The 12,524-nt window shown below is 47.3% G+C and overlaps 1 protein-coding gene across 1 annotated transcript; it reads right to left on the bottom strand.

Annotated features, from left to right (window-relative positions):
• Window positions 1–6,543: 6,543 nt before the first annotated feature.
• Window positions 6,544–10,738, bottom strand: LOC123017480 (galectin-7-like). Its single transcript, XM_044418850.1, has 4 exons — window positions 10,684–10,738; window positions 9,206–9,294; window positions 8,150–8,354; window positions 6,544–7,076 (listed from the first exon to the last, which is right to left on the bottom strand). The coding sequence occupies exons 1-4, from the start codon at window positions 10,708–10,710 to the stop codon at window positions 6,792–6,794; spliced, it is 606 nt and encodes a 201-aa protein (XP_044274785.1). The 5' UTR covers window positions 10,711–10,738; the 3' UTR covers window positions 6,544–6,791.
• Between the last annotated feature and the right edge of the window lie 1,786 nt (window positions 10,739–12,524).

The following is a 12,524-nucleotide window of genomic DNA, read 5'->3' as shown; positions in this document are numbered from 1 at the left end:
TGGTTACCTGAAGGAACGCTTACATCCATATTTGCCCAGTCGCCCCCTGAGATCGGCGGGAGAGGCCCTTCTCCGGGAGCCCTCCGGGAGAGAAATTAGGAGGGTGGCTACTCGGAGAAGGGCTTTCTCAGCGGTGGCGCCTAAGTTATGGAATGCGCTCCCCAGAGAGGTCCGCCTGGCGCCGTCGTTATTTGTTTTTCGGCGCCAGGCTAAGACCTTTTTATTTAAGCAACATTTTAAATGCTAAATACAATTGAATTTTATCTGGCCAGGGCGGCTTATTTTATAATGTGTGTTTTAATTAAGATTATTTTATATGGATTTTAACTTGTTTTATCTATGTTGTAAGCCGCCCCGAGGCTTCGGCGAATGGGGCGGCATAAAAATGTTTTAATAAATAAATAAATAAATAAATATTTATTTATGTAATTCCATTTCTATGCTGCCCCATAACCCGAAGGTTCTCCAGGTGGCTTCTCTGGGTGGCTTATATAATTGGAGATCACCATTACAAAATGTGGAAAAGAGCAAATTTTGATGTGTGCATAGTGGTTCAAAATTGGGTGAAGATAAGTGAAATTGGGTGAGTTCTCCTTAAAATTCACTGAACAAATTTCTCTTGTTGTCTACTAAAGGGCCACTGCTGTTCCAAAGTGCACAGCATTTGCTTCAGATAATGTTTCCGAAGCAGGGAGGTGGGTGGAGCAGGGAGCAGCTCCATAGAGAATCTCAGCCCTGGAGTTTACTCATTTTCCTGAAGCAGCTGGCACTCTTACCGTTTCCAGAGAAAAGCTTCCAGGAGTAAAGCTTTTGTGCCCCTCACTCATTTGTCTTCCCGTTTACCAGGAAGGGCTTTGGCTGAGGTGAATCCAAAGCCTCCATCAATCCACCCTGGCACATCCCCAGAATGACCGTTCATTCAGAAGTGCAATGGCAGCACATCTTTCCAGGGCCACTTGCAGGAGGCTTCTAAGAGCCAAGTTATGGTGCCAAGGACTTCCTTCTCGAGTCACGGAAAGATCCACAAGATCCCATGAGCCTTGTGATATTTAGTAGCATTGTTTCATCCTCTTCACTTCCTGAAGCAGCTGCAAATTCCCAGGCCAGTCTGTTACACTGGGGCAGTTTCTTTGCATGAAGAAAGCACAGGGAATGTAGAGCATTCGAATGATACGTGCATATTTGCATAACTTCCCAAGTTGGTTGGCTTAAAGCAATGCCTGCATCCATATTTGCCCTCCTGCCCCTTGAGATTGGTGGCAGAGGCCCTTCTCCAGGAACCCTCAGTGAAGGAAATTAGGAGGGTAAGTACTTGGAGGAGGGCTTTCTCGGTGGTAGCGCCCCACTTATGGAATGCACTCCCCAGAGAGGTCCGCCTGGCACTGTCGTTATTTGTTTTTCGGCGCCAGGCCAAGACCTTTTTATTAAAATGATATTTTAATAACTGTTGATTTTATTTATTGGTTTCAATATTGAGCCAGGATGTATCCAGATTTTATATGTATGTATTTATATGTGTATTTATTTATAATGTTGGAAGCCATCCGGAGGCTTATGCGAATGGGATGGCATACAAAAATTCCAAATAAATAACTAAATAAATAAATACCTTGGCCATGGCCTTGATGAAAGAGAAAGCCATATTTCCTTATTAGATGTTTCACAAATGAACAACCTGACAGTAGAGGTGGAGTAGAAACTGAAGCAAAGCAGGTTGTGTGAGAACCTGCCTTTGTAGCAGAGTACTCAGGAGGTCAGACAAAACAGGATGTGAATATTATTGTTTAGTTTATTTTTATATTTATGCATTGCCAAACAGATCAAGTGAGCTCCCTCGGTGGCATACAACAATTCAACTTGACCAGCTTTCATTAAAAATAACTGATTAATAATAATACTAATATAGACCAGATCAATTTCAAGAAACATGTCCAGGTGAGATAGGCAACCAAATATTAAAATATAAATACCTAAAATCCTATTATTAAAATCAGTTATTAAAATTATTACAATGGGTGGAGCAGAGGAATGTTTTTCGGCACCAGGAGTTCTCTGGGGAGCCAAGTCCATGGGGGCCGCAGTCACCTAAAAGACCCTTCTATATACCACCCCTCTCGTCTCCTTGAGGGATGGCACATTCAGAAGGCCAGATCTTAATGGTCAGGTAGGCATAGATGGGAGAAGGTGGTCCGTCAGGTAGCCAGGTCCTAAGCCATGTAGGGCTGTACATGTTAAAACAAGCACTTTAAATTGGGCCCAGGGTTCAACTAGTAGCTGGTGCAGTTCAAAGAGAATTAGTGTTATATGGGCCACCATCATCATCATATTTCATTTCTATGCTGCCCCATAGCAAAAGTTTTCTGGGTGGTTTACAACAATGAATAAAACAAAACAATAAAATGCAATACAAATAACATAAAACAACGATGTTAGAAGAATTTTAAATAGCTTAACATTCCCTAAAACGACCCAGCAAGAAGAAGAATCGCCAAGAGAATCCCCTTCGGCCCCTGGATAAGCAAGGAGGCCATTAAAGGCGGCCTCGTCAGTCCCTGGTCCTTCTGGCATTCCTTGCTCCCTCTTATTTGTGAAACGTACCTTATACTTGGCACAGGCAGGCATGAAAGGGGCTACCAAATCTTGTTTTATTATTTGTACTTTTAAAAGCTCTCGACTTTTTCCCTACAGAATGGCATGTATTCGAAAGTGAATTTAGCTTCTGGCCACCAGGGCTTTGTTTAATTCCAGCTTCAATCATGTTGCTGGGAGGTGGCAATCAAAGGAAGGCTTCAGATGCTAAGTGAAGCGTCCAGGCAGATTGTGGTTGGGAGAGGTCTTTTGTGTCGTCTTGTCATCCCAAGCCAAGCAGAACTGCACAGGTGAAACACAGCCCCTTTGTTCTATGAGGGCAAAACAATTGGCATTCACAGGATGATGTCCCTGCACGTGGATCTGTATCTGGTTCCGTACTCAGGTATGGAACTGCCATGGGCATCGGTCAAGTTCCCCATGTAACCAGAGTAACTAGAGTCATGGCATGCAGGTCTGATATCTGGAGGGATTTAGCAGAGCAGAGGGGCCTCTCCACCCACAGGAGAAGCAAGTCCAGGCAAGAGGCCCCAGTTATACCTTCAGGCAGCTAAGCTGGGCAGATCATCTGCTAGGTGTGTTCCTACAGGTGTGCGGCTGCTGAATGGGGCATTTCAGGGATGGGCCAGGTGTGGCCATGGAGCTGCTGTATCCAGAGCCCCTTTGTTGCTCTGAAAGGCTTCAGGATCGAGCCTCTCACCTACCCCAACCTGGAGCTGGCGTCATTAACCTCTCCACCCTGTTATGTGCCTGCTTCACCTGACTCAGAAGGAGGCTGGAGGCACGGGGCTTGCCAGCAACAGTTCCCCACATGGCCACCAGCAGCGTCCATCTTCGGCCTGCAGTTCGCTCACTGCGGAGTAGCTCCTTGCACGCACCAGCTGCAGCTCAGAGCTTTGGGCACCAAGAAGCAGAAGCTCAGCTCAGGTTGTGGGCAGAATGGGGGATGCTTCGGGGCTCCTGCTGCAGCCCCAGTGAAATTTTCGCTGTCGTTTCATATCCTTGCACATTTTCCATGATAAGCATTAATACATTTGTAGCTCTGGTTTAATCTAATAATACCTCCCTTCAGATTGTTTTGTGCCAGTGTAAGATAAGAACACTATAAAACAGTTTCTCTGAATTACAGTTTCTCTGAATTCAGGCTTCAGAAGACTGTGGTCCCTGATAAGGCAAAGTTGAAAGAGTAAGTGAAAGTATGTTTGCTTGTTTACTGGTTAGAAATGGGTGCATACACGCAGGTGATAAGGGAACAATGAAAGTTACATTGTCTGAAATTCTGCATTTTGTCCCAGAAATCAGCTCCACAGATCTATTCCTGGAGTATGTCTTCCCCTCAAACCCATTTTTTCTGAATGCAAAATACCAGTTGCCAAATTCAAATGCTAAATACAGAGTGCCAAATGACCTATCAGAGTACAGACGCAACACACAAATAACGTGCGCACTTGATAACGAACGGACATGCTTCAGAATTAAATACGTTGTGTGTTGTAACGGACATACTTAATGCGCTTGTGTGTTGCCACTCCTGTCTCAGAAGTCTTCAATTAACAATTGATTTAATGGTAGATTTAAAGGGAATAATTTTATTTATTTGTTTGTTTGTTTATTTATTTAGGGAACGTCTATGCTGCCCCATTCGCCGAAGCCTTGGGGCGGCTCACAAACATAAATAAATAACATAATATAATATAAAACAATATAAATTAAGTTGTCCTGGCTTATTTTAATATTTTGACCCCCAGACAAGATGAGTGCAAAAAGAAAGAGCCATTCCGTTGAGTACAAGAAAGGAACCATGGAGGACGCTTGGGGCAAGAATCTTATGACTTTCGTAAGGGAAAAAAAGACACCACCTGAAAATAAGCCCTAATGCATCTTTCGGAGCAAAAATTAATATAAGACCTTAATGTAAGGTCTTTTTTTCAGGGAAACACAGTATTATGTTAACATTATCTGGAAACCTAATCCTCTGTATTTGACCGGCAGGTTATACAAATGTCTGTACATGGCCTGTGGTTTTGTACTTGGCGGTGAGAACCACTACCGGGGAGCATGCTGTCGAAAGTGAATGCAGGGGGCCTGGGTGATCTTTCAGTAAAACTGATGAGGCTCAAGGCGAAAGGGGTCTTTCCTGGCTGACCCGGGGTATCCTGTCCCTTGGCTGCTATCCAAGCATCTCGACCCAGCCCAGGGAGCTCTTAGAGATGAGAGCCAGGGTGGTGCAGTGGTCAAGAGCTGGGACTGGGACTCAGGCGATCTGGGTTCTAGTCCCCGCTCAGCCATGGAGCCAACTGGGTGACTTTGTGCCAGTCACAGACTCTCAGCCCAACCCACCTCACAGGGTTCTTGTTGTGGGGATAAGATGGAGGAGGAGAATGATATAAGCTGCCTTGAGCCCCTTGAAGGAAAAAGGCAGGATAGAAATTGAAAAATAAATAAATAAATATGCTGTGGAACAGGGGAGCTGCCTGCACAGTGCAAGGGCCTCCATGGCTGGCAAGCGCCTTCTAACACGGGGCGTGCTCCCCAGGAACTTGGGCTCGGGGCCCAATCCCAGAGAATTCCCACTCCCTAATGGATGCCTTACAGATCCCACCCCAGCCCCTCCCCCCACTGAGGCCCTCAGGGGTGAGAGGGTTCTGGTCAAAGTCATGTAGCATCACCCGCAAAGTTTATTACTCCACCCTCAGCTGGGCAGAGCAGAGAAGGCAAGAACAACAGGAGAAACCTGTTAGGGCATGGCTTCCTCTCACTGGATTTTAATTCCGTTTGCTTGAGAGTTTAGCTGGGAATCGTGGCTTTAAAATGATACTGAAAGGATCTATATTGAATCTTGCATGTGCCCTTTTGGGCAACTACTGTTTGGGGTATAAAAATGACCCTCATACCTTTTGCTATGGAGGCTATGGGGTGCTCTCTGCCCTGGGAATTTTTTAAATTAAGAAACATGTAAGAGGTGAGAAACTGAAATTTGGGGTCACTTTAGCAGGGGTACTTTGTGGCACTGCCCTAGGAGAATGAGTCAGTAGGACTACTCTGGGGTCAGTTACAGTGTCTAATGTGAGCTGGGAGATTCCAGTTACGCCACATTGTGGGATGTTTTGATCCTGAATGCACCTGGAACTCAGAACAAATAGGTGGGTATTTCTCTCACAAACCTGGGTGCAGTATTATGGGGGAGGAAAGAATGCACCCACACCAGCCTTATTTGTGCAATGTATTTTTTACAGAAACACTTCATTTTAAAACGGCAGTAACGTGAACCAAGGGGCTTGGATTTTGGGTGAAGGAAATGACACGCAAGCTTTGTGAGGCACTGAAGAAGTCAAGATCAGTGCCGTCCCGAGATCAAGCCATCCCAAGGCATTAAGCGATGGGACGGCATACAAAAACTCTAACTAAATAATCAGAGGAAACAGGCCAAGTTAGGCTACTGGCCTGTAGGGAATGATGGCTCAATGCATTCCAGCAGAATACCTCCCCTTCATGCTGCCACAAAGGAACTGGCTCCACCTGCAAGGGGGACCCTGCTGCTTATCAGCCAGTCACCCGGAATGTCTGATTCTTCCCAGTTGGCCCACTCGCTTGCATGGACACTGAATGATCAAACCACTGATGCTGGGGCCACCCGCTCCCGCATCAGCTTGTTCACAAACTTTCCCCACACAGTTAGGAAAAGCCCCATGATCAGAGACTGCCTGGCTTCTCTCTGGGTCCAATGGACTTGGCCAGCCAGCCAAGAATCCCACTCCTCCTCCTTTCACTGAACCAGAAATCAAGCCAACCAGCCGGGGAGGCTGCCTTTTGGGAGGGGCCACGTCCCACAGATGTGGGCTGCATCTGTCTGCAGGATGAAGGTTTCCCAGGCCTGCTCTCAGACTTCCTCTCCCCGGAACACTTCCTGAGACAACCCCCCTGCCCCTCCCCCAAAAGAATAACACGAGCACCAATGCTGAGCAACACACTTTAATCAGTTGTGATGTTTAGCAAAGCAAGAAGCGCTGTTCCTTTGCCGACTGCAAAGCGATGCACGTCATTCGGTTTGGTGTTGAGCAAAGCAAGAAGCAGGAGACGACCCACGAGCACGGCCTCTCCCGCAGCACCCGCACGCATTCTGCTTCCTGAGGCGGCACGGGCAGCAAGAGGCGGGTTCACGGAGCCACCGCTGGCGCCACTGCTCCAGCTGAGCCGTCTCATCAGCAACAGCAACGGCAGGGCGAGCAGCAACAGCGGGGGCAACGGCAGCAGCGGCAAGGTGTGCAACAGCATCTGCAGCAGTACCAGGACATGCATGGTGAGCAGGTCATGGGGGCCGGCGCACAGCGGAGCATCATGGAGCGTGCCTGCACCACGGGCTCTTCCTTCTGCAGCTTCACATCCACGGCCGTGAGCTTCACGTTGCCTTCGATCTGCAGGAAGTGCACCTTCTCGGCTGGGATGCGGTGCTTGCGCTGGCAGAATTCCTTGCCATCTACCAGCAACTAGAGCAAAAAAATTGTAGGCACTGAAGCTATTGATTGCATCCACCCACCCACCCACCCATTCACCAATCCATCCATTTAAAATTTTATATCCTGTTCTATAGTGAAACCTCTCAGGACTATGTACAATCAGTCCAAACATTTAAAACAAAAGTTCCCCAATTCAAATGCTCGAAGCCAGGAGCATTTTGAAGCAATCATATCTGCTCTGTGGATTTGAGATGCTTTCCTCTCGAAGCCCTGGGAGCATGTGAGAACCCTCATTCCCTCTGGACATCCTGTAGGTTGACTTGCTTTCTTGATGGCCTTAGGCTGAAGCAGCTCCAACACAGCTGGGCTTGGCTTAAAGGCAGGAATCAGGAACTACCGCTTGCTTGGCTTAGCAAGTCTGTGCTTTCCATGCTCAACAAGTGCTGGAATTATGTGGGGTCGCTCTTGCGGTGAGCCACTGAGCTGAAGACGACAGCCTTATAAGCGAAGAACTTCCTGTGCTTGGGCCACATCCACCCACTCGGGCTGGCCACTGCTTGCCTATGCACAGGGAGGGGAACAGACCAGGGCCACCAAGACGTGAACTATCCTGGTGGTATCTTAGCCTCCTTCTCTCCTGTTCTGAACTGCAGCACTTAGACATCCAGAAGTGGCCACAGACTTGCTTGTGGGGCAGAGGAGTGTGAAGGCAGCCTTCAGCTTTGTGCTCCTTCATAGGATGCCTGCACCCCTTAAAGTTCGGCGGGGTGCAGGCATGTCCAGCAGACTGCAGCCCAGGGCCGGAATGATCCTTCAGCTCTCTATTCTCTCTCACTGAGGAGTTCTAGATGTGGCGATCTGTGTTTGGGATCTTAGTATTGTGAATCTGCATGTCTTCATATGTGGGAATCAATCTGCTGAAAGTGTGCAACCTACCCGTGTGGTGTATTGTTAGGAGTTTTGCCCTCTATCTGATTTTTCTAAGTCCAAGTGTGATATTCGCGGTGGTATTAAAATTTTGTAACATTTGGGGATGTATACAGAATTTTGCTTTAAGCTATGTTATTTCTGTGATTGAGCATGAACCCCAGCCCTTTCCATACCTTGTAGATGTCTTCTTCAACAACAAACTCCAGCTCAAAGTCCTGCCCTCTGGCAAAAGGAACGTTGGTGTACTTGTCTTTCTCGCCAAGGGTCTTGTTCAGGAAGCTGTTCAGCACAACCACACTAGGGGCTTCCAACTTGACCAACACCAACAAAGCATTGTCTGTGTTCTCCTCCTTCCCGCAGAGGAAATTCACCATGAAGCTAAAACAGAGAGAAAGCTGTGACTGATGCGTAAGGTGTGCATCTGGGATCTTCCTTCATACAGAATGTCTACCTACACACCATAATTCATGATCTTATTTTACAGGTGTCCAGTCATCAAGTTTGCAAATGAACCTAGGAGAGGAACACAGGGAGATAGCACTAGGGTGCAAAACTCAAGCTCTGTGGTGCCACCCCCCAGCCCCCCAGCCCCTTCTGCTGCCAGCAACTCCATTGCCTCTGAGGCATCTGCTTTGCCACCATTTATGGTGGTGGTGACCCAAGACCGCTGCCCCAGTGACCCAGAATCCCCAGCACTCCGTGTCCACACTGCTAGTGAGAGTGCCAGAGCCACTTGGCGGGTCGTTACCCCCACTTTGTCATTATTTATTTATTTATTTATTTATTAAAACATTTCTATGCCGCCCCTTGCCGAAGCCTCGGGGCGGCTCACAACACAAAATAAAATACAATAAATACAAAAATAACATTAAAGGCATGTATGTGGATTGCTGGGGACCCTGGCAGGCTCGAAGCACCAGATGTGGTGCTTGGGACAACAACTATTGCGCACCCCTCTATTAGAGGCTCAGAAAAGTCCCCCGTCCTCATGTCTCTGTGTCTTCTTCCCTGCCACCACCCTTGCTGTTTTGTCCAGTCACCAGTGAAAGGTTCCAAGTTTGGGGGCATTCTGAAATGCTAGGTATGATAAAGAAATGAACCAGTAGTATCACTTCCCCTGAAAAGCAGCAATTTCCAGGATCCCTGCGAAAAGAAAGCTGCCTTTAGAAACATCAGGAGATTCTAATCTAGGTAAACTGCTGGAATTTGGGGGAATTATTTGGGATTACCTGACACTGTCCTTGGGCACCGAGCCCTGGATCTTCAGCTTATCCCCTGCTTTAAGTCCATCTGGCAACTCAACACAATGAGGGGTCTCCTGGCAAAAGGAAAAAGGTAAAGGCACAGGTGTCTTAGTTCGAAGGTGATCATTCCGATCATGAAAGAGGCAAGCACTATGGGTCCATAGGAAGCGAAACTAAGATGCCAAAAATGAAATGCACAGACAACTCTGTGTCTGTGCCTCAGTCTGGAATGCGGTCAAGTTCCAAATAGCAGCAGCACCTCTAAAAAGCAGTGCGGTCAGAACTGGATGTCAATTCCTTTGAAATACACGTGGAATCCAGATGGTTAACAATGAGCACTCAAATGCACATGGGGTGTGGGGGGAGTTGAGGGGAGTGAAGAGTCATTTGAGATAAGGAGCTGCTGTTCAGGGCATGCAAAGACCACCGTGGGCTCATGAACCCAGGAAAATAGTTCTGGGGCTCTCAGCCTTGACTAGGGTTCAGCTGGGCAATTCAGTGTGGGTTGCATATGATGCTCCAGCCCTCAGGCAGAAACCAGTAAGCCAGAGGAGCCTGTGAAATGTCCTGGCAGCCAGGATAGGTTTGATTGGGCACCTGCTGAGGTGCTGCACCCCAGGAGGGGCTCAGGGACCAGGTTCTCCTGGAGCTGCTCTTCCTCTTTGCCGCTGCAACCTGCTTGTTCTGTGTCTCACCCTGGCCCAGACAGCAGCAGTGGTGAGGCGGAGGAGCGGATGCCACGGCCTCCCTGATCCTACACCTCTGCCTCTCACGGCAGCAGGAGAGTGTGAGGATGAAAGGGAGGGTGCTGGTGGCCATGGAAGTGCGAAGGTGGCCTTGCTAAAGGAGGCAGCTCATGGAAAGTGGGCAGGTTCACATGACACAAGAACGAAGCCATGGTGATATCTTGTGTGTGAGGAATCTGTTGGGAGGTAGGAATCTGTACCGTTCCCTGGGCTTGACTTCCCAGATTCCTGCAACAGGCAAGGAAGAAGGTGGGATGCCAAGAATGCCTCCTGGTGTGGCCACTTGCAGCACCCCTCTTCTGCATGCTGCAGCTGCGGCTGAGGGGGAGCACTGCTGGCTGCACAACTGGAGCTTGCGAGTGTTTGCGGACTTCCCTCGGCTCAGCTCTGCAGGACCCGGCCAAGCATGAGAGCAAGGCAGTGGTTACCGGAGGGTTGGATGCCGAAAAGGTTCCTCCCAAACCTAACGTGACTGTGGTGAGTCTGTTGTGTCATCTAGAACCTGTTCTGGAATTCTTGCACGGTAGGATTAGCTTTTTGAAGCAACAGAGAGGATCAATGGTCTGTTTAAGGTTTCCATGCTTCCCTGTGGCTTCTCCAGATCCCTGATCACCACACGCTCCAACACATCACCTTCATTCATTTGCTACCTCAACTCTTTTCCAGGTTCTGAGTTTCTTGGCAAAAGCCTGAGAGAGAGAGAGAAATGAGACTCACCAGTTGTCCCTTGGAAGGTTGAGCCATGCCTTCAATGAGCGCTGCGAAGATTGTTCTGAGGAGGGAGAGGAATGAAGCTTATATGTTCTCCTGGAAGGTTGGGATACAGAACAGTGGGACTCGGACAGCCAATCGGACTGTTAGTATGTTATTTGGTATGGGCAGGTGACCTGGCACTGGCTTTGATACTATTCACCTTATCGGATTTCAGATTTCCACAGAAATTCATGTGTAAGGAAAAAGGAAAAAACAGGCGGGGAGAGGAGAGACATGGCATCTAGCCAGCCATCTGCTATAGGTGTAGTTCATTATAGCTAAATGCTCTGATTTCTATTTTTTTGTTCCTATTTACACTTGGCAGTAAAAATTTCTTGGTAACTTATTATCTAGGTAGTCAGTTTCCACAGATTTCATGCTGTGTTAAGCAAGCATTAGGTGGTCACCTGAAATCACACACAAGGACCTCTTTTCTTGCTCCACATTCTTCTTACTATCCCTGCCCACCACCCACCCCCACATTATACAAGCAACATACTGATCCTGACAGAGGTGAGAGCCGCTTTGGTGGGGTGGTGAGAGTGCCGGACTAGCCATCCAGGAGACCCAGGTTCAAGTCCTCATTCAGCCATGGAGCCAACTGGGTGACTTTGGGCCAGTCACAGACTCTCAGCCCAGCCTCCCTCACAGGGTTGTCATTGATAAGATGGTGAGAAGGAAAGGAGAATGGTGTATGCAGCTCTGAGTTACATGAAAGGAAAAAGGCAGCATATAAATATAATCCATCGATCAAGACAGCAAGTTTCATAAAACGAATGAAAAGCAAGCTGACAGTCCTCCACCTGTGCACTCCTTAGGGATAATATCTGCCCAGTGTGAGCTAGTTCCAAGACACTGAGTCTGCACTGGTACCAAGGTTTCACCAACCCTAAGCTGAAACTGAACCCAAACCTTATTGTGGGGGTACAATATGCCTTCTTCCAGACAGTCTGCAGAAAAGAAGCTCTTGGGGTATTCTTGCCGACGTCCCATTCTGTCTCTCCAATCTAATGTCTCTGGCCATGCACAGGGAACCAGGTTTTACTAATGGTAATGCTCACCTGTAGTTTATCCCTAAGAGTTGCCCATATAAAAATCCAGCTGCATACAGAAGGGACAGGAGATGGCAGCAGGAAGGATGTTCTTACAGAGTTTCACTCTGCCTGCCCCTCTAGGCAAGTTCCAGGCTCCTGGACATGCACAGAAAACCAGGAATCACTCTTTACTCCTTTTGGTGCCAAGTGAAAATCTTTTTATTCTCCCAAAATTTTAATAGTTAGACTTATCATAATCTGTTACTATATTTTTACTGTACCTTTGATAATGTTTCAACTTTAGTGGCAGAAAATGAATTATTTTATTATTGCTTTTTCTTTATTGTATTTATTAATTGCATTGTTGGGATTATATCATGAATTTTATATTAATTATTGTAGTTTTCATTTGTAAACAACCCAGACAGCCTTTGGAGTGATGGGCAGGGTATAAATATAATAAATTAATAAATACAAAAGTGAGCTAAGGAGATTCCGGTTAGCCTACACTGTAGGATGTTAAAATTATGTATGTACCCAGAACTCAAATAAAGGGTGTTTTATCTTGCTGCATTATGTAGAAGGAAAGAATCCACCCACACAGGCCTTCTTTGTAGAATAGTTTATACAGGGACATTTAATTTTCAAAGGCACTGGCTTAACCAAGGAGCTTCCTTCCTGAGTGAAGGAGACAAAAGCCAAACAGGCACAAGATCAGTTCGTCTCTGTTAAACTCCAGGAGCCATGGGGGGCGGGGGGGGGGGGAGTCAA

Source organism: Varanus komodoensis, unplaced genomic scaffold, assembly GCF_004798865.1.
Source record: "Varanus komodoensis strain SLA01 unplaced genomic scaffold, ASM479886v1 scaffold93, whole genome shotgun sequence".
NCBI classification, from domain to species: Eukaryota; Metazoa; Chordata; class Lepidosauria; order Squamata; family Varanidae; genus Varanus; species Varanus komodoensis.
This window is presented reverse-complemented; position numbering and strand designations above follow the sequence as displayed.